This window comes from Anabrus simplex, chromosome 2 (genome assembly GCF_040414725.1).
Source record: "Anabrus simplex isolate iqAnaSimp1 chromosome 2, ASM4041472v1, whole genome shotgun sequence".
NCBI classification, from domain to species: domain Eukaryota; kingdom Metazoa; phylum Arthropoda; class Insecta; order Orthoptera; family Tettigoniidae; genus Anabrus; species Anabrus simplex.
Genome location: NC_090266.1, coordinates 339530166 through 339550820, shown reverse-complemented (window position 1 = coordinate 339550820; position 20655 = coordinate 339530166). Strand labels below are relative to the sequence as shown.

Here is a 20655-nt window from a genome sequence, read left to right as displayed (position 1 = left end):
CCATTACTATTTATTTCACATACCCAGTCCCCGAACCATAGGAACTAATCAATGAAGTTTAAAATATCCCACCTAGCCAAGAATCGAACTTGGAGGCCCTTGGACCAAAGGCCAGCACACTAACCGTTTAGCCATAGAAGCTGACAGTGCATAAGTAAAATGCAGGTAGTAACCGTACTTAAGTTGACTGCGAGTAGATTATAAAGAAGTGGGCGTAACATCATTAGTTGATCAGCAGGAGAAGTGTAGTCAAGGGATAACACACTGCACGCGTATGATGTCCCAATTCAAACTTCGAGATAGGATTACGAGTCATGGATTGCATCGGTTGCTCGAAATGCATCAAGAGCTCTCAATACGCTTCCCAGCACTGCCTCGAGACAAAGACCGCATGAGCTGGACATCACTGTACGGCATTGAGATAGCATTGTGAGGCATGTACTCCATCACTTGCTCAGAATGCATTGAGAGCTTTGCATCACGTGACCCATCACTAGTTCAGGCAAAATATGAACTCATCAACAAATGATCCTGTACTCTCCCACCCCCTCCTCTCCCTCTGAAGCAAGTTTATAAATACTTACCTGACTGTTGGTGGTAGAAAGGGGTCATTTGTAATTATAATTATCATCATCATCGTCATCTTTTGGTTCTTTAAATGAATGAAAATGTGTGTATCTAGATCACCAAGAGAGGACTGCATATAAAAGAGTTGTTGATGCTACTAATTGGATGTCTGCTATTGTTTCTTCACTTTGTTGGGGACTAGTGTGGCAGATGTCATCTCTTATTTGAAATGGATATTGGTTGTGTTAGAGCCACAGCAAAGACTGTAATTGACTCATTCACAACATTTATTTTTTTAAATATATAATGTTGGTTCTTCAGTCTGGCAAAACAGATTTTGAATAAATACATTTAAAAACTTGTTTTTCTTTTTTACAAGTTGCTTTATGTCGCACCTACACAGATAGGTGGGACAGGAAAGGGCTAGGGCTGGGGAGGAAGCAGCCATGGCTGTAATGAAACCATCTTCAGGGTTGCCGATAGTGGAGTTCGAACCCATTATCTCCCAAATACTGGATACTGGCTGCAATTAAGCAACTGCAGCTATCGAGCTCGGTCATTTATAAACTACCTGAAAAAAAACAACATATGGTAACAGAATTAATAATAATAATAATTAATTATTTAATATTTATTTAATAATAATAATAATAATAATAATAATAATAATAATAATAATAATAATAATAATAATAATAATAATAATAATAAATTATTATTGTTATTAATTATAATTATTATTAATTTTGTTACCATATGTTTTTCTTTTTCAGGTAGTTCAGGTAATTTCCAAAATCGTTCATTTTCTCTTACACAGTTTGAAGTAATTTCCTGTCGCTGTAATCCTAATATTTTTACTGCTGTAAAAAAGTCAGTTATATTTATTTTGACGCTGTATGGCACGTAACATTGTATTGGTCCATCAAGGACTTTTCTTTCTTTCTTTCTTTCTTTCTTTCTTTCTTTCTTTCTTTCTTTCTTTCTTTCTTTCTTTCTTTCTTTCTTTCTGTAATGGATCATGTATTAGGTCTCACCACAGTACGTTGCTCGTTAATACATATTAGAACCAAACTAGGGTGAATAAATAAAAAGCATAATGAAGGACCAAGCCCTTGCTAACTAACATATTGACCTGATACAAAATATATTTTCCCTTAGTAGCTGTTCTAGATCTTCCAACCATCTCTGAAGCAAAGTGCATTTACCAACATTCCACAATAAGATTGGAAAACTGCACAATGTAAAGAATCCATGTTCAAACTGCAGTACTGACAGTCACAGTTCTCTTAGTGTCTACCTCTCACAGTTTCCAAGGAAATGCCGTGGTAGTTCCTAATATAAAGTTCTGAGGCATTCATTACAATTCTAGATGCAAATAATTGCCCTTCGACAGATGACATAATAAATTTCATAAGTACAGTACAGTACTGGTTCATGGAGCTGATGATCAAAGATCTCTCAAGTTCCTGCAGTGAATGAAAAATCAGTTCTTAGGAGTGTAAAAAATGATACAATCTTTGATCTGTGCAGCTGGTTATTATTCTCATTTGATATTTTCCCCCCTCCTGTTTTCAGGGAAGAAGCTATGTGGGCAGCTGCAGCGCTCGTGGCGGTGCTGGTCTCAATCTACCCAGTCACAGATGCATTTGGAAGAGCTTCTATTGGTAAGTTGATTCAAACTACGTGGCCACCAACTGATCACTTATCCTAATATATTTCAGATCCAGGCTTAAACCTGTGGTAATTTGACTCAAGTGACAGCATATGGATGAAGATCAGAGCTGCCATCTGTAGGTCCTCGTCACTGGTTGACTGCTAAGGATAGTGAGAAATTGTTTTACAATATTTCCTTGCCTGTTCTTAGTTACAGGATATCTTGCAATCTCCCTCAATTGCAACTGCCAAATTTTATGGGTATGATGTTAGTTGCAACTTTTGTTGGTGGGAAGAACTTGAGGTAGAGATCTCCCAGACTTAGCTGTGTTTAGCTTACCTATCTAGGTAAGTTTGTAGAGATGGACAAGACAGCACTCATACTAGACATCTTCGTCCAGCCGTGAAACCTCTAGCAAGTAGGGAGACCTGGACCTCTGATGCACAAGCCCATTCTGACATCATGCATACACTGTGTTCCTTAGCTGAACAGACTCAGACTGCTACACATACACTGATGATGAATTGAATTAGAGATAGCTGCCATTTTTTCACACTGGTGCTGTGGTCAGCCCAGCGAATGTAATAGTTCGGCATGGGTAAGACGCAAGATCTCGGCACGTTTGATCACCGCCAGATTGTCAGTGCCATAGTATGAGCTATTCCTTCTCTATAGTCGTGTAGGCAATGGGATTTCCATGGTCCACCATGTCCAGAGTGTACCATGAGTAAGTAGATTCGGGCAAAACCACCATCACCAGAGTCAAATGCCATGGAGTACAATGTGTTGATGACGGGGTCACAGTCGACTGACTTGGATGGCAAGATCAGATAGATGGGTCACAGTACAACAGATTACTTATGAATTCCATTATGGATAACAATGAAGAATGAGCAGCCATACCATCCAGGACTGCCACCTCACACTGAGGTACAGAAGCCAATATCCCACATGTGCACCACAGCTCACCACACATCACAAGGCATAAAGAATGATATTGGCACAGGAACACCACCATTGAGAAAGATCGCCTGGACAAATGAGTCATCGTACCAGTTTATACACGCCAATGGCAGGGTACAAGTGCGTCTCCAAGCACTCGAGGCAATGGAATTGTCTTGTTAGCAGGGTACAGTTCAGGTTGGAGGTGGTTGAATCATTGTATGGGGATTGTTCACATGGGATGAAATGGTACCTCTGGTACATCTAACAATGAACAATGAAAAATACAAGAACCTTACATCAGATCATGTCTACCGATTTGTACACCTCCAGCACATTGCAGGAGACCTGTATGTACAGCAAGGTGAGCACTCCATGGGCTTGCCTGGTCCGTAAGGTCACCTGACTTCAATCCCATCTAGTATGCTGTAGAGAGAGAGATGTATGCACTGTTGACACTGCTCCAAACAATCTGTGTGCAGTGTTCATGGAGTGGCATGACTTTCCACGCTCCTGATATCTTGTGGAGTACCTGTCGCACTGCATTGCCGTAGTCCTCAGGTTGAAAGAGGTTGCTACGCAACAATCATCTCTGATTCAATTGCTCATCGGTGTACTAATGCATGAAGAAGAGTGGAATATTCCATTCTCCAGGAAAACTCACTTCAATTCAAAATTCATACATCTTTGCTATCATTCAAAGAAAATTTGGAAGCAGTTTCAGTAGTGCTATACAAGGAAAAGGAGAAAAAAAAAATTCCTAATTGGAAAATGCACAAGAAAAGGCACTACATTTAAACAAGCCTCTTTGGGAGAAATTATCCAGTTCTTAGGCCTGCGATATGAAGCTTCTCCAATAGTTTCATCTAACGATATCTGCAACTTTTCCTGTAGTGTGTCTATCCTCAGAGATTACTAATGCTAGGAATGTTGTCTATATGCTATGTTGGAATATGTTAAAGAGACAACTTTGGTGAATTCATTAACTTAGAAATTAGTGAGGCATTAATTGCATAAGAAGATATTGCCATATGCCTTGCTTCCTATTTGAAACATTGTTTACTCCTGTGTAAAGGAAACATGTGTCACTATCTGTTTTACACTTTATAAACCATTTTGTTAATACCTCAATAAAGGCTTCTATCCTTCTCGAACTATACTCTTAAGACATTCTACTCCTCTCCCTCTCTCTCTCTAGTTATCCCTGTGTTACCTGGATATAATCTACTCAGAAGGGGCACGCTTGACCATGAACTCACTGAACTGCCTGAGAGCATGCTTGGAATTTAGAAAATTCATCACAGTAACAGTGGCTTAAGTTATTCCCATGCGGAATGGTGTGTTCTACTTCAAGAGATATCTGAATAATCACCTATTCAAGTCCTAAGAAAAGAAAATGGGTAATGCAAGGAAACATAATACTGGTATCAATGTAATATGAGGAAAAATGCACATAATTGAAAGCCATTTACCATCAGCAGTGTTGCAAACCCTCTCTTTAAAGTAATTAAGATGTGCAAAACACATTAGTTCTGACCTGATAGTGTTGCATTATTCTTCTCATTTCTAAATATAATAGGCAACTTGATATATTTGGAGTGTACAGACCAGGAAAGGGTAGCACTGACACGGATTCAGAATTATTTGATAAGATAATCAGCTATGTAGGAAACAACACGGAAAGAAATGTGATTGTAGCGGGAGATCTGAATTTAACAGATGTCAATTGGGAAGGAAATGCGAATGACAGGAAGCATGACCAACAAATGGCAAATAAGTTAATATGGGAAGGACAGCTGATTCAGAAAGTGATGGAACCAACCAGAGGGAAAAATATCCTGGATGTGGTGCTGATAAAACCAGATGAGCTCTATAGAGAAACTGAAGTAATAGATGGTATTAGTGATCATGAAGCTGTTTTTGTCGTAGTTAAAAATAAATGTGACAGAAAGGAAGGTCTTAAAAGTAGGACTATTAGGCAGTACCATATGGCTGATAAAGCAGGCATGAGGCAGTTTCTAAAAAGTAGCTATGATCGGTGGAAAACGGTAAATAAAAATGTAAACAGACTCTGGGATGGGTTTAAAGCAATTGTTGAAGAATGCGAAAACAGGTTTGTACCTTTAAGAGTGGTAAGGAATGGTAAAGACCCACCTTATTATAATAGAGAAATAAAGAGACAAAGAAGGAGGTGCAGACTGGAAAGAAATAGAGTTAGAAATGGCTGTGGAAGTAAGGAGAAATTGAAGGAACTTACTAGAAAATTGAATCTAGCAAGGAAGGAAGCTAAGGATAACATGCTGGCAAGCATAATTGGCAGTCATAAAATTTTAGTTAAAAATGGAAGGGTATGTATAGGTATTTTAAGGCAGAAACAGGTTCCAAGAAGGACATTCCAGGAATAATTAATGAACAAGGGGAGTGTGTATGTGAGGATCTTCAAAAGGGAGAAGTATTCAGTCAGCAGTATGTAAAGATTGTTGGTTACAAGGATAATGTCCAGATAGAGGAGGAGACTAAGGCTAAAGAAGTATTAAAATTTACATATGATAACAATGACATTTACAATAAGATACAAAAGTTGAAGACTAGAAAAGCAGCTGGAATTGATAAGATTTCTGGGGATATACTAAAGACAATGGGTTGGGATATAGTACCATATCTGAAGTACTTATTTGATTATTGTTTGGTCGGAGGAGCTATACCAGATGAATTGAGAGTTGCTATCGTAGTCCCTGTGTATAAAGGAAAGGGTGACAGACATAAAGCTGAAAATTACAGGCCAGTAAGTTTGACATGCATTGTATGTAAGCTTTGGGAAGGCATACTTCCTGATTATATTCAACATGTTTGCGAAATTAATAATTGGTTCGATAAAAGGCAGTTCGGTTTTAGGAAAGGTTATTCCATTGAAGCTCAACTTGTAGGATTCCAGCAAAATATAGCAGATATCTTGGATTCAGGAGGTCAAATAGACTGTATCGCGATTGACCTGTCTAAAGCGTCTGATAGGGTGGATCATGGGAGACTACTGGCAAAAATGAGTGCAATTGGACTAGACAAAAGAGTGACTGAATGGGTTGCTGTATTTCTAGAAAATAGATCTCAGAGAATTAGAGTAGGTGAAGCTTTATCTGACCCTGTAATAATTAAGAGGGGAATTCCTCAAGGCAGTATTATCGGACCTTTATGTTTTCTTATATATATAAATGATATGAGTAAAGAAGTGGAATCAGAGGTAAGGCTTTTTGTGGATGATGTTATTCTCTATAGAGTAGTATTTAAGTTACAAGGTTGTGAGCAACCGCAACGTGACCTCGATAATGTTGTGAGATGGACAGTAGGCAATGGTATGTTGATAAACGGGGTTAAAAGTCAGGTTATGAGTTTCACAAATAGGAAAAGTCCTCTCAGTTTTAATTACTGCGTTGATGGGGTGAAAGTTCCTTTTGGGGATCATTGTAAGTATCTAGGTGTTAATATAAGGAAAGATCTTCATTGGGGTAATCACATAAATGGGATTGTAAATAAAGGATACAGATCTCTGCACATGGTTATGAGGGTGTTTAGGGGTTATAGTAAGGATGTAAAGGAGAGGGCATATAAGTCTCTGGTAAGACCCCAAATAGAGTATGGCTCCAGTGTATGGGACCCTCACCAGGATTACCTGATTCAAGAACTGGAAAAAATCCAAAGAAAAGCAGCTCGATTTGTTCTGGGCGATTTCCGACAAAAGAGTAGCGTTACAAAAATGTTGCAATGTTTGGGTTGGGAAGAATTGAAAGAAAGAAGAAGAGCTGCTCGACTAAGTGGTATGTTCCGGGCTGTCAGCGGAGAGATGGCGTGGAATGACATTAGTAGACGAATAAGTTTGAATGGCGTTTATAAAAGTAGGAAAGATCACAATATGAAGATAAAGTTGGAATTCAAGAGGACAAACTGGGGCAAATATTCATTTATAGGAAGGGGAGTTAGGGATTGGAATAACTTACCAAGAGGGATGTTCAATAAATTTCCAATTTCTTTGAAATCATTTAGGAAAAGGCTAGGAAAACAACAAATAGGGAATCTGCCACCTGGGCGACTGCCCTAAATGCAGATCAGTACTGATTGAAAAAAATATATCATTTGAATGTATAACACAAAATTTTGAGAAAACTGCAATACTAACACCTATGTGTTACACATCGAAAGGTCTCCATCTCAGGATTGCTAGAAAAATATTATTTCTTTCATTAAGTCCTTGGCAAATGAAATGGAATTTGATGGAGAGCTACCAATATTAATGGGGCTTATGGAAGAAAGAAAGTAGAACTGGTCGAGTCAGCAGAGAGGATGCATCTGAATGTGTTAGGAGTTAATGATATTCAGGGAAATAATGAGGAAGAGATGGGAGATTATAAAGTGTACTTGATGGGTGTTAAAAGGAAAATGACAGAGAATGGGATAGGTCTGTTCATCAGGAATACTAATGCCTGCAACGTAGTTTCTGTTAGGCATGTAAATGATCAAAAGATGTGGGTAGATTTGGCAGTTGGAAGAATTAGGACGAGAGTTGTCTCAGCGTTTTCAACATGCTAGTGTGCACAATGAGAGTGAAGTTGACAAGTTTTACAAGGGCTGGAAATAAATTAGTGGCAATGTAGTCCAGACACTCGCAGGAGATCGGACGTGCACAAATAGGATATGGGTGCGGTCAGGTGATGCTGTTGTTGATGTGTAGTGTGCATTTGACGGGTATCCAGTTATGAGTGTTGTTGCTATGGGGCGTTGATTGAAGAGTGTAGATTTCACTGCTCTAAAGCATGTTTTCAAAAGGTGATCAGCATTCGTGGATTAAAATCAAGGTTGCCTGTGGCAACAAAGCATCAGAAAGTTAAGGATTATATGAAGCCTGTGGTGAGAGTGCAATACCGTATAGGACAGTTTACAATGGGTCAAGGCATGCGGGTCAGAATGATGATGATGATGATCATGATGAAATGAAGAAATAACCAACCTATCAATATAGTGTTGCTGTGAAATTGTAAACTGTTAATATTAATTCTTGTTTGCTGTGTGTGACAACATTTTTCTATGCTATGAATATTATATAGTTTTCTGTGCATGTCAAGTACATAGTTCAGATTATAATTAGCTAATTATGATCCTAATTATTTTGTAGAGATTCAGACTTTTGTCAATAGATTTATTTCTAATGTATTTATAATAAGAAGAAAATCAGAATATTATGAGGGGCATACTATATTGTTTTACACTTTATTTTTTGTACATCTGGGTACGGTTCACATTTCACTTTCGAAGGTGGTTGGTTACATGTAACTAGTGTCTTGTTCCACTGTTTGGTAGCAGCACATGCACAGGGGCCAACGAATGCACTCATCATAGCCATTTCATAACAACACTGTCAGCGTAGGAGCAGACAACATGGAAAGCAACCATCAGGGACAGCGCTATACGACTTGGTTCCTATGGAAAGAAGGCATGACCACTGCAGAAATTCATCGGCGCTTGGTGGCAGTCTGTGGAGAACATGCGCCATCACGGAAAACAGTTTACAATTGGGTGGAAGGTCGGAAAACAGGGCGCACATCGGTTGACAAGGGAAACAGTTCTGGAAGGAATGTAACAGTGTCAACACCAGCCAACATTACCCGGGTCGAACACGCCATCCAAGGAAACAAATGCATCACATTTCCGGAAAAGGAGGCAGCACGGGAATTAGCCTAAACACCTTGAAGCGGATCGTGCACGGTCACTTACAGTTGGGGAAGGTGTCATCCACATGGGTGCCTAGACTGTTGTCTGCAGACGAAATGCAGAGGCGTGTGGACGTGTGCAGAGAACTTTTGCAACGCCATGATCAAGATCCAGCCGGCTTCATGGCTAGGCTTGTGACTGGTGATGAGATGTGGCTCCATTACCATGAACCACAAACAAAACAACAATCGATGCAATGGAAGCATAGGGGCAGTACACCGCCAAAGAAATGTCGAACAGTGCCATCAGTTGGCAAGCGAATTGCGACAGTGTTCTGGGACACAAAGGGCATAATTATCATTGACTGGCTGGTATTTGGGGCCACGATTAACAGTGCAGCATATGTGGTAACCTATAACCACTTATGTTGTGCCATTCAAACTAAGCGACAGGAAAATGGGCTAAAGATGAGCTTCTGCATCATGACAATGTCCGGCCCCACACTAGCCGAGAGACCACCGCTACCAATGATCAAATGGGATTCATGGTGCTGCCACACCCACCATACTCTCACGACTTGGCACCTGTTTGGGAACATGAAGAAACCTCTGCGTGTTCACCATTTTGAGGATTTTGCAGAACTGGACACAGCTGTCACGGCATGGGTACACAGCACTCCAAAAGAATGGTTTCAGGAAGGTCTGGAGAGACTGGCACATCGATGGCAAAAGTGCATACAGTTACAAGGAGATTATGTTAAGAAGGTGGACGTAACAACTGATGTGTAATGTAATTTATTCATTTGGGTAGAAAAAAATAGTGTAAAACAATATAGTATGCCCTTTGTATTTTCTTAAGGACAAATTGATTTGACCACTACCCACAGGGAATGAATTTCTAAATAAGTCGCTGCCTACAATAGGTTAAATAATATTGAAATATTTGCAGAAAGACTTTGATCAATCTGTGGGTGCATAGGTCCCTTATAAAAATGATAATGGCAGGAGTAACTGTCACAACATAGTTGTTGAGTTCTTTAGATGGCACAATGAGAAGGTTCAGCACATCAGGCAGGTGCTATTTTCAGAAGGCTAATAGAAAAAGGGAGGACATATTATATTCCAAACTTGCTTTTTAAACATACATACAGTAAATTACCATAGTTGATTAGAAATTCTGCTGTATCCAGCAGGTACTGACATTTACATGTAGTAGAACCCAGATATCACTTAAATCAACTAGAACAACCTTGGTCATAGATGTTGGAGGTGGATGTTGTTGTTGTTTACATAATCAGTCCATAGACTGGTTTGATGCAGCTCTCCATGCTACCCTATCCTGTGAAGACCTACTCATTTCCACGTAACTACTACTCTAATCTGTTTGTCATATTCATACCTTGGTCTACCCCTGCCGTTCTTACCGCATACACTTCTCTCAGAAACTAACTGAACAAGACCTGGGTGTCTTAAGATGTGGCCTGTCATTCTATTTCTTCTTCTAGTCAAATTCTGCTAAATCATTCTCCTCTCACCAGTTCAATTCAGTAACTCTTCATTCATGATTTGATCTATCCATCTCACCTTCAGCATTTTTTTATAACACTACATTTCAAAGGCTTCCATTCTCTTTCTTTCTGAGCTAGTTATCATCCATGTTTCATTTTCATACAATGCCACACTCCAAACGAAAGTCTTTCTAATTCCTATATCAATGTTCAAAGTGAGCAAATTTCTTTTTTTAAGAAAGGCATTCCTTTCTTGTGCTAGTCTACATTTGATGATCTCCTTACTTCCATCATCATTTGGAATTCTACTACCCAAGTCACAATATTCATCTACTTCCTTGAAGACTTCATTTCATAACCTAATATTTCCTGCATCACCTGACTTCATTCAACACTCCATTACTTTTGTTTTGGACTTATTTATTTTCATCTTGTGTTCCTTTTCCAAGACTCTGTCCATGCCATTCAGCAACTTCTCGAGATCTTCTGCAGACTCAGAATAACAATATCATCTGCAAATCTCAGAGTTTTGATTTCCACTCCTTTGATTGTGATTCCTTTTCCAAATTCCTCTTTGATTTCTTTTACCATCTGTTCTATATAAACATTGAAAGAGGAGAGAGGACAAACTGCAGCCTTGGCTCACTCCTTTATGGTTTGCTGTTTCTTTTCGTAGCCTTCGATTCTTATCACTGCAGACTGATTTTTGTACAGACTGTAGATAATCCTTCTTTCTTGGTATCTTACCTTGATCACCTTCAGAATATCAAATAACTTGGTCTAATCAACATTATCAGATGCCTTTTCTAGATACACGAATGCCATGTACGTGGGCTTATCTTTTTTAACTTGATCCTCTAAGATCAGATGTTAAGTCAGGTTTGCTTCAAATGTTCCTACATTTCTTCTGAAGCCAAAAATGCTCTTGTCCCAACTCAGCTTAAACTTGTTTTTACCGGGCGAGTTGGCCGTGCGCGTAGAGGCGCGCGGCTGTGAGCTTGCATCCGGGAGATAGTAGGTTCGAATCCCACTATCGGCAGCCCTGAAGATGGTTTTCCGTGGTTTCCCATTTTCACACCAGGCAAATGCTGGGGCTGTACCTTAATTAAGGCCACGGCCGCTTCCTTCCAACTCCTAGCCCTTTCCCATCCCATCGTCGCCATAAGACCTATCTGTGTCGGTGCGACGTAAAGCCCCTAGCAAAAAAAAAAAAAAAAACTTGTTTTTCCATTCTTCTGTAAATAATACATGTTAAAATTTTGCAACCATGAGATACTAAACTAATGATGTGGTAGTTTCCATACTTGTCAGCACCTCCCCATGTTGGTTTCTCCTAAGGCAGTCAGTAATTCTGAGGTATGTCATCAATTCCAGGTGCCTTGTTCCTCTTTAGGTCTCTCAAAGCTCTGTCGAATTCTGATCTCAAAACTGGGTCTCCCATTTCATCAGTATCAACAGCCTCTTCTTGTTCCAAAACTATAGCATCTACTTTTTTCCCTTTATACAATAGTCAAATGATGTTCCTGCCATCTTTTTGCCTTCTCTTCTTTCCCTAGAAGTGGTTTTCCATCTGTGCTCTTAATATTCATACACCTAGTTTCCTTTACTCCAAAGGTTTCCTTGATTTTCCTGTTTGCAGCCTCTACCTTTCTTACAACCATATAACCTTCAACATCCTTGTACTTCTCTTTCAGCCATTCTTCCTTAGCTTTCCTGCACTTTCTATCTAATCATCACCATAAGACCTATCTGTGTCGGTGCGACATAAAGGAAATTGAAAAAAAATACTTTTTATCTACGGTACTTCATTCTTTAATCACCTGTAGTCTTTTCTGCCCTCCTCATTTCTTTGCATTCTTGTATTTTTGTTATTCATCAATCAGATCTAATATCTGAGTTATCCACTGTTTCTTACTTGATCTTACCATTCTTCAGCAGCCCTACTGATCTCATTCTTCACGACTGTCCAATCTTCATCTATTGTGCTTCCTTCAGACTTTTCATTTAGTTCATGTTCAACATGTTCCTTGAAACAATCTCCCACACTGTTTTCTTTCAAATTATCTAGAATCCATTTTCTTTACATTCCTTCCTTTCTTCAGTTTCTTCAACTTCAGATGACATTTCATGACTGCCAAACACGTCTGTTATTTGGTAGGTCTTGCAATCCAACCCCTGGTTTCTGAATCTCTGCCTAATTATTATGATGTCTATTTGATACCTTCTTGTGTCTGCAGGTCTCATCCATGTATACAGCAGTCGTTTGTGGTGTTTGAACCAAGTATTAGCAAGAACGAAATTATGATATGTGCAGAATTAATCTATCTGACTTCCTCATTCATTCCTTTGTCCCATTCTGAATTCTCTTACGGCATTGCCTTCTCTTCCTCAGGCTACAACTGCAATCGAGTCTTCCATCACAATTAGATTCTCGTCCCGTTTTACATAGGCTAATACACAGTTCAAAAAAAAATAGGCGAACATGTTTTTGAACGTATGCCATGCTCCACAAAACAATACCTCACACCCAGGTATATTACCAACTATACCTGTATTCTTTACTGTTGAAGCATACAAAAGAACATAAATGGATTCACGTTTATTTTCAAAACACAAACGGAAATGTCCAAATAGGGGTGAAAACAAAGTGATAACAGTCCTCCAGGGTGGATTTTTATCACAGCTTGGCACCAATGTGGCATGCTCCGTAAAAGTCGACGAAGGTCACGTTGCGGTATCAGGTCCCATTCTTCAATGAGAGCCTGTTTGAGGTCTTGGAGAGTCTGTGGTGGAACAGGATGCCCACGAACACTTCTTTCAAGCCTATCCCACACATGCTGGATGGGATTAAGGTCAGGACTCACTGCTGGCCATTCCATCTCTTGAATGTCCAGTTCTCACAAGAAAGTTCTGGTGATGTGCGCTACATGAGCCCCGGCATTGTCGTGCATGAGTACGAATTTAGGGCCAACACTGTATGCAGCAAACAACACATGCTTTAGCAGTATCTGCTCGATGTACCCCGCAGTGGTAAGATTATCACGGATGACGACAAGATCCATACGGCTATCAATACTGATGCCACCCCACAGCATCACAGAACCTTGTCCGAATCGGTCGCCTTCCTGGACAACATTTGGCATGTACTGCTCACCATGGCGTCTCCATACATGTTGACGTCCATCACGCTGTATCATTGAGATCCACTGCATCACGACGAAAAGTCCATCCTTCCTGGATCAAAGTGATGGCCCTTGTGATTTAACCTCGTTAAGATGTCTCATGGGATGTGCTGGTTGACATACAACATGCTCAAATGACCGCTGTAGTCTGTGTACCTCACAACGACACGTGGACGCACTGCTATTCACTTTGTTTGGAGGGGTCACCTGACAGTTTAATGCATGGCTACGCCTACAGATGGAGTATAACTTCGATTTGACATACCCTGAGTAGATAAGGTCTCAAGGTATGCTGTACGACCATTGGAACCCCATCTACCAAATTAACGTTCACATACCAGATGATGCAAAACAGGTTCCCCTAATTTTTTTAAACTTTGTATATTAAATCTTCTATCTCTTCATATTTTATATGGTTTCTTCATCATTTGCTGAACTAGTAGGCATATAGAACTGCACTATTGTTGTGGGCATTGCCTTGGTGTCCATCTTGACAACAATAATAATTTATTCACTACGCTGGTCGTAATAGCTTAACTACTGGCCTATTTTTATACATTATTAAACCACTAGTATACTTCACTTTTACCAGCTACATCTAATTTTAGTCTGACCATTTCCCGTATCAGATTCTCTAACCTACTATGATTCACATTTCTAACATTCCACACTCCGACTCCCTAAATGTTGGTATTCATCTTCCTGATTATTGCCCCGCCTCTCCCCCGCACCTCCCATGTAGTCCTCACCCGCCAATCCAAATGGGAGGGACTATTTTACCTCTGGAATATTTTATCCAGAAGAAAGCCATCATCAATACATCATTCATATAGAGAGAGCTGCATGTCCTCAGGAGTTAGTTACAGCTGTAGATAGGTCTTATGGCAATGATGGGATAGGAAAGGCTTAGGAGTGGGAAGGAAGCAGCCGTGGCTATAATTAAGGTACAGCCTGGTATGAAAATGGGAAACCATGGAAAACCACATTCAGGGCTGCCAACAGTGGGGTTCTGACCCACTATCTCCCAGATGCAAGCTCACAGCTACGCACCTCTAACCACACCCAAGTTGCCCTGTGACCTGCATAGTTCAGAGGTCAAGAAAATAATCCAGTACATGACAAAAATTTCATAAAAATATTGGTATTTTCCAAGAAAATAATTGACCAGTTTATTTAGTAGAACTGATGAAAATATTTAATATTTTTTCAGTCCAAAGATGCCAATCCTTTATTTTATGCCAATTCTGTCAGTTTTCAGGACCATTGTTTCTTGTCTTTTACTGTATTTGAATATTTCTGATTTCTCTTCTGCTATCTTTGCTGCTTTATCATTGCACATTATTTTCCTTCTCTTTTTCCTTAACTGAAATAATTCGGTTGGAGATGAGCCTTGAATTGTAAGAATTTTAAAAGTAGGTCCTTGAAAAGGATTTGTTACTTAGATATGAAACAGTGACATTTTTAATTAAATCAATCTGAAGAGTTTTTGTAGTGAAAAGAATAGTGTTTTATTTGACCGTGTTTTTGTTGTTACCATTGTGTTCTTTTCCTGATGTAGGACTTCTAGTGGATTTGCACAAACCTCCTGATTTTGGTGTTTCAACATTCAAAACACAGTGCGGACCGCTCAACACTGCTGCTGTACAGCATGTTCTTGCTGCAAGATGGGCAGCAGCTATCATCAACAACCAGTCAATGGCGCAGGGAGTTCAAATAGGTATGAGACTTCTCCAATAAATTCCTAGGTAATATAGTTTTATAGATACAGAGTAGGTACCAGTGGTGTGCAGTGAACACATTCGTTACCCCAGCTGAAATTTATAAAAGAAAAAGCAATCGCAGCCCCGTCACACTCTCTACGGCCAACATAATATTTTATAAACTCACTCTATAACTAAGCGGAAATATAACAAGCAAACAGATCAGAAACAAAAAATATAAAAGATATTAAAGAACTTATTTATTATAACTCACTTGAATAAGAATATTTTCAACAACATACCCGCACATACTGTATCTCCAAATTGGTATTCATGGCAGTGACGGCACCATCATAATTTAAGCTACAACAGATTTATTAAAATGTACTTAATAGTTTCAACCACAGTCATGGTTTTCACAGAAATATACGGGGACTAATTTTTAGCTTTTAACTTAAAAAACTGAATGAGCTGAATATAGCAGTTATTTTACTGTCGCCAAAGTTTTACAGTTTCAATCCCGTACTAAGCGTAGGTACAGCAGTGACAAAGGAGGTGAAATATTTCTCATGACATATACCACTGTTATATTCATGAAGAATGCCACAGAACTCACAAAAACTTCATCCACGATCCAAGAGGAATGCTACAAAAATTCACAATACACCAATACAGAAAACCAACTCATACAGAACGACCAAATACAGAATTATTTTACTTCGCCCTTGGCTCTGTATTCATGCTGGGCAACCTAAATATTTGTCCACGTGCATCAAAAAACATACTCTACACGTGCCATCAATGAATCGCTACCAACAACTTCATACATGCCGAAATCCAAAAATAAAATGAATACTTTTATTACAATTGATTTCATAAAATGGATATTTCTATTAGCAAGAATATCTGCAAGTGGCTGTACTGTTTTTTTCTTGTAGCCTCTGGTGAGTGACACTGAACACTTGGAGTTTCAACAATTAACATGTACCCAAGCTAGCTGCTCAGCCACCATGAGATGCTGTTAATCTTAAGCGAGGGCAGCCACCCCGAGAGGAGGAGGCTTGAAGCTCATGCGCCAACCAAGCGACTTCAATTTTGCTGGGGTAGCTGTCTTTCGTGCTGGTAAAGAAACCCAGCTTGCAGGAGAGACCTGGACTGCGACAAGCCGAATGGATTATCGAGACAGCTGTACTTGCCTTGACATACAGTGGCTGTTAGCAGTGTTTTAACTTGATAAAGAAATGTTCTAAGGAATAATTAGAGAATGTAAATACAAAATTATTTACCCCAGCACTGCTGGGGTAGCTGGGGTTCAGTGCATGCCACTGGTAGGTACTTCGTAAGATAATTAGTAATTAAATGATATTTAACATGAAAAAGCAATGCTGTCAAGATTTGGAGCAACTCGATAAATTAGTCAAAATTGTCTCGAGAGTGAGAGTAGATTCAAGGGACAAAACAAAATTGTATAATGATATTTACAATGTACCATTACATTAATCTGAGCACGCTGTTGAGTGTAGGACTGTGAATGTTAGGTTATTTTCCTTAATTAAATAAAACCAATTCTACACATTTCAAAAAATTAGGTTAACGTGTTTTTAATGTCTGGTATGTGAACGTTAAATTGGTAGATGAGGTTCCAATGATCGTACAGCATACCTTGAGACCTTAGCTACTCAGGGTATGTCAAATCGAAGTTATACTCCATCTGTAGGCGTAGCCATGCATTAAACTGTCAGGTGACCCCTCAAAACAAAGTGAAGAGCAGTGCGTCCGTGTGTCATTGTGAGGTACACAGAATACTGCGGTCATTTCAGCACATTGTACGTACACCAGCACATCCCATGAGATATCTTAACGAGGTTCAAGTAGCAAGGGCCATCACTTTGATCCAGGAAGCATAGACTTTTCGTCCTATTATTGTGGACCTCAATGTCTCTCCGTCAGTTATTCACCACTTATGGAAACGCTCAATGAGACAGACCAGTTCACAAGGAGGGTTGGACAAGGTCGTAAACACATGACAACCCCACAGAATGACCGATATCTGACCATCTGTGCATTGCTGCGTCGTTCAGCAACTGCCAGAGAACTGCAACAAGACCTCAGGAGGGTCACTGGAGTCACAGTGTCTGACCAGACAGTAAGGAACAGGTTAAGAGAAGTGTCCTTAGGACCCAGACATCCTGTTCGAGTGCCCCGTTAAATGCAGCAACATCGCGCAGCTTGTCTTCTGTTTGCCCATACCCACGTCAAATGGCAACTTCGCCAATGGAGACCTGTGTTCACAGATGAGTCCAGATTTCCCTTGACACACCATGATGGACGTCAACATGTATGGAGATGCCGTGGTGAACGGAACATGCCAAATGTTGTCCGGGAAGGTGACCGATTCGGACAAGGTTCTGTGATGATGTGGGGTGGCATCAGTATTGATGGCCGTACGGATCTTGTCGTCGTCCGTGGTAATCTTACCACTGCAGGGTACATCGAGCAGATACTGCTACAGCATGTGTTGGTTGCTGCATATGGTGTTGGCGCTGAATTGTTACTCATGCACGACAATGCTAGGGCTCATGTAGCGCGCTTCACCAGAGCTGTCTTGGAAGAGCTGGACATTCAAGAGATGGAATGGCCAGCAGTGTATCCCGACCTTAATTCCCATCCAGCATGTGTGGGACAGGCTTGACAGAAGTGTTCGTAGGTGTCCTGTTCCACCACAGACTCTCCAAGACCTCGAACAGGCTCTCATTGAAGAATGGGACCTGATACCGCAACGTGACCTCCGTCGCCTTATACGGAGCATGTCACGTAGGGGCCAAGCTGTGATAAATGCTTGTGGAGGACATACACCATACTGAAGCTCCCCAACTGTGATAAAAATCCACCCTTGGTAATATACGTGGGTGTGAGGTATTGTTTTGTGGAGCATGGCATACGTTCAAATATATGTTCCCCTAATTTTTTTAAACTGTGTATTTCAAAGTTTTATTTTGTGAGGGAGGGAGATATTGGTGGCAAAGATATTGAAGTTGTGGAGAATTTCAAGTAATAAAGAGTGAATTAAATGATCATTTCAAAATTGGTTATAAAAATGGGTACAGAAGAAGATATGCCAATGGAGGATATTGGAGGATATGGAAATAAGGAAATGATCCATCAGGCGTATTACTAGGTTTGCATTCAAGACCTGGCTAGTACCAAGAAGAGATGATGGTCAAGTACACGCGGGAGAAATTATATTTCTGGAAAGTATGCAACAGAAGACAAGGAGAAATAGTGAGAAATGAGGACACATGGATAGAATTAAAACTGGGAAAGTTGAAATGATAAAAAAAGAAAATTAAGATGGTTTGGATGCATTAATGAGATGGTAAGAATTTCAAGACAAATTATGGAATTACAAATGAAGGGAAAGTCTGATGAAGACCAGTCATGCAATGGAAGGACTTTTAAAATAGCACAAACCAGCCAAAGAAATGCAAGCAGCATTCTCATCTAGGTTTAGAAAATGATGTTAATCTCTTTTAATGTTCATTGTAATTTTCTGGGGCATAAGATGAAATTCCCCAAAATGTAAAGTTAGGTTCTGGTGGAAGTGTAATGTCAAGATGATCTATCTAAAAGCGACCAGATCCTGTAGAAAGCTTGTACAAAATCTTGCTTTATCATGAAACTCAATTTATACACATCAGAAATTTTGATTAAGGCAGCACGAAGCATTGGACTACAGTGGCAATACCAAGCCCTCAATGCCATATGGAAGGATGAAAGAATACGTGAAGATTGACAACAAGGAAGCATTGTACCATTGTTCAAAAATGGAAATGGGAAGAAATGTGAAAATTATAACATGGACTAAAAATAATGGAGAAAGTCATAGATAAAAGACTGAGGGATATAATAGAAAACACAGTTAGAGGAAGAACAGTATGGCTTTAGACTGAATAGATCAACAATAGACTTGATATTTACAGTGCAGACGATAATGGAAAAACATCTGGAAATGAACAAGGAAATCATCTTCGTATTTTTGGATTTGGAAAAAGCTTATGATACAATTAAGAGAAAACATGTACTGCTATGGGAATGCCTACTGAAAAGGAATGTACCAAAATCATTAATTAACAAGATATTAATGTTGTATCATGAGAGTAAAAGCAGTGTACAAGTGGGGAGTGGTGATTGAAACATTTTATAGAAAAAAAAGGTTTCAAGCAAGGAAGTGCACTGTCACCATTATTGTTTATTATATTGATGGTTGTAATCATAAAACGTGTAAAACAGAGTATCAGTAGTGATGAAGTGAATGCTTTGGTATTTGTAGACGATGTATTGATTTGGGGAAAGCGAGAAAAAGAAGTATATAGGAGACTGGATATTTAGAATGAAAATCTGAGGGAGTTTGGAATGGTAATTAGTAAAACGAAAACTGTAGTCATGCACTGTGGAAAAGAGAAAAAGAGAAGCCAAGTGAACATAGGCAGAGAATGGTTAGAGAATGTAGAACAGTTTACATATCTGGGTAGCATTATTAATGGAAGTAATGAAATCAACCCTGAAAATAATGTTGGGTATTCAGCCTGAAGGCTGGTTGGATCCTCATCAGGTCCACCATTAGCTGTCATAGATGGCCTAGGTGTCACTGAAGAGGCGTACTAGGGAAATGAGGAGTGAGGTAGTTTCCCGTTGCTTTCCTCACTGAACCAGAAGTTGCTATTGCATATCAGTCTGCCAAGCCCACTGAAATGCGTGCACCAACTGACCCTATGAGCGACATTTTCACACCGTTCATAGCAGGGACTGGCTGCATAAGGAATGGCATTACTAGCATCACTCATACCTCAGCCACTTTCATATTGTCAAAGCCAAAGATAAGACTGAGACAGGTCAATGAAAGTAACAAATTTATTCTAGCCCATACCAGAAGACATAGTGCACTGTAAACACTACATCTTGCCAGCAAAAACAGACTAAGTAAAGGTACAACATTTTATCATCAAGTCAGAGAGCTTTTGTGGGATGACAGAGTACTACCCAAGAGAACGAAATTAACATTATATAAACAGTATTTCATACCAATTGTAACGTACGGACTAGAAATGCTGCTAACTAATAAGAGACAAGGTAGTAAGATCCAAGCACTAGAAATGAAATTTTTATGAACATCGGTTAAAAAGACAAGAAGAGATAAAATTCAAGATATTAAAATCAGAGAAGAGCTAAATATAGAACTGTTAGTACAGAACATACAGAAATCAAGTTTGAGTTGGTTCAGACATGTAAAAAGAATGGGAAAGGAACAGGTAGAAAGAAGGGAATTGGAAAGAGAAGTTGAGGGAAAGAGACCAGTTGGAAGACCAAGAAGAAGGTGGATGGATCAGATTTGGAAGGACGTTA

The 20655-nt window shown here is 39.5% G+C and overlaps 1 protein-coding gene across 1 annotated transcript in view; it reads left to right on the top strand.

Moving 5' to 3' along the window:
• The window catches only part of LOC136862812 (metabotropic glutamate receptor 5), a 302293-nt gene that overhangs the window by 236553 nt on the left and 45085 nt on the right, over positions 1 to 20655 (top strand). The window contains exons 2-3 of the mRNA XM_067139072.2: positions 2143 to 2231; positions 15111 to 15269. Of these exons, the coding sequence (XP_066995173.2) occupies positions 2153 to 2231; positions 15111 to 15269 (238 nt within the window). The 5' untranslated portion in view covers positions 2143 to 2152. The remainder of the gene's footprint in view (positions 1 to 2142; positions 2232 to 15110; positions 15270 to 20655) is intronic.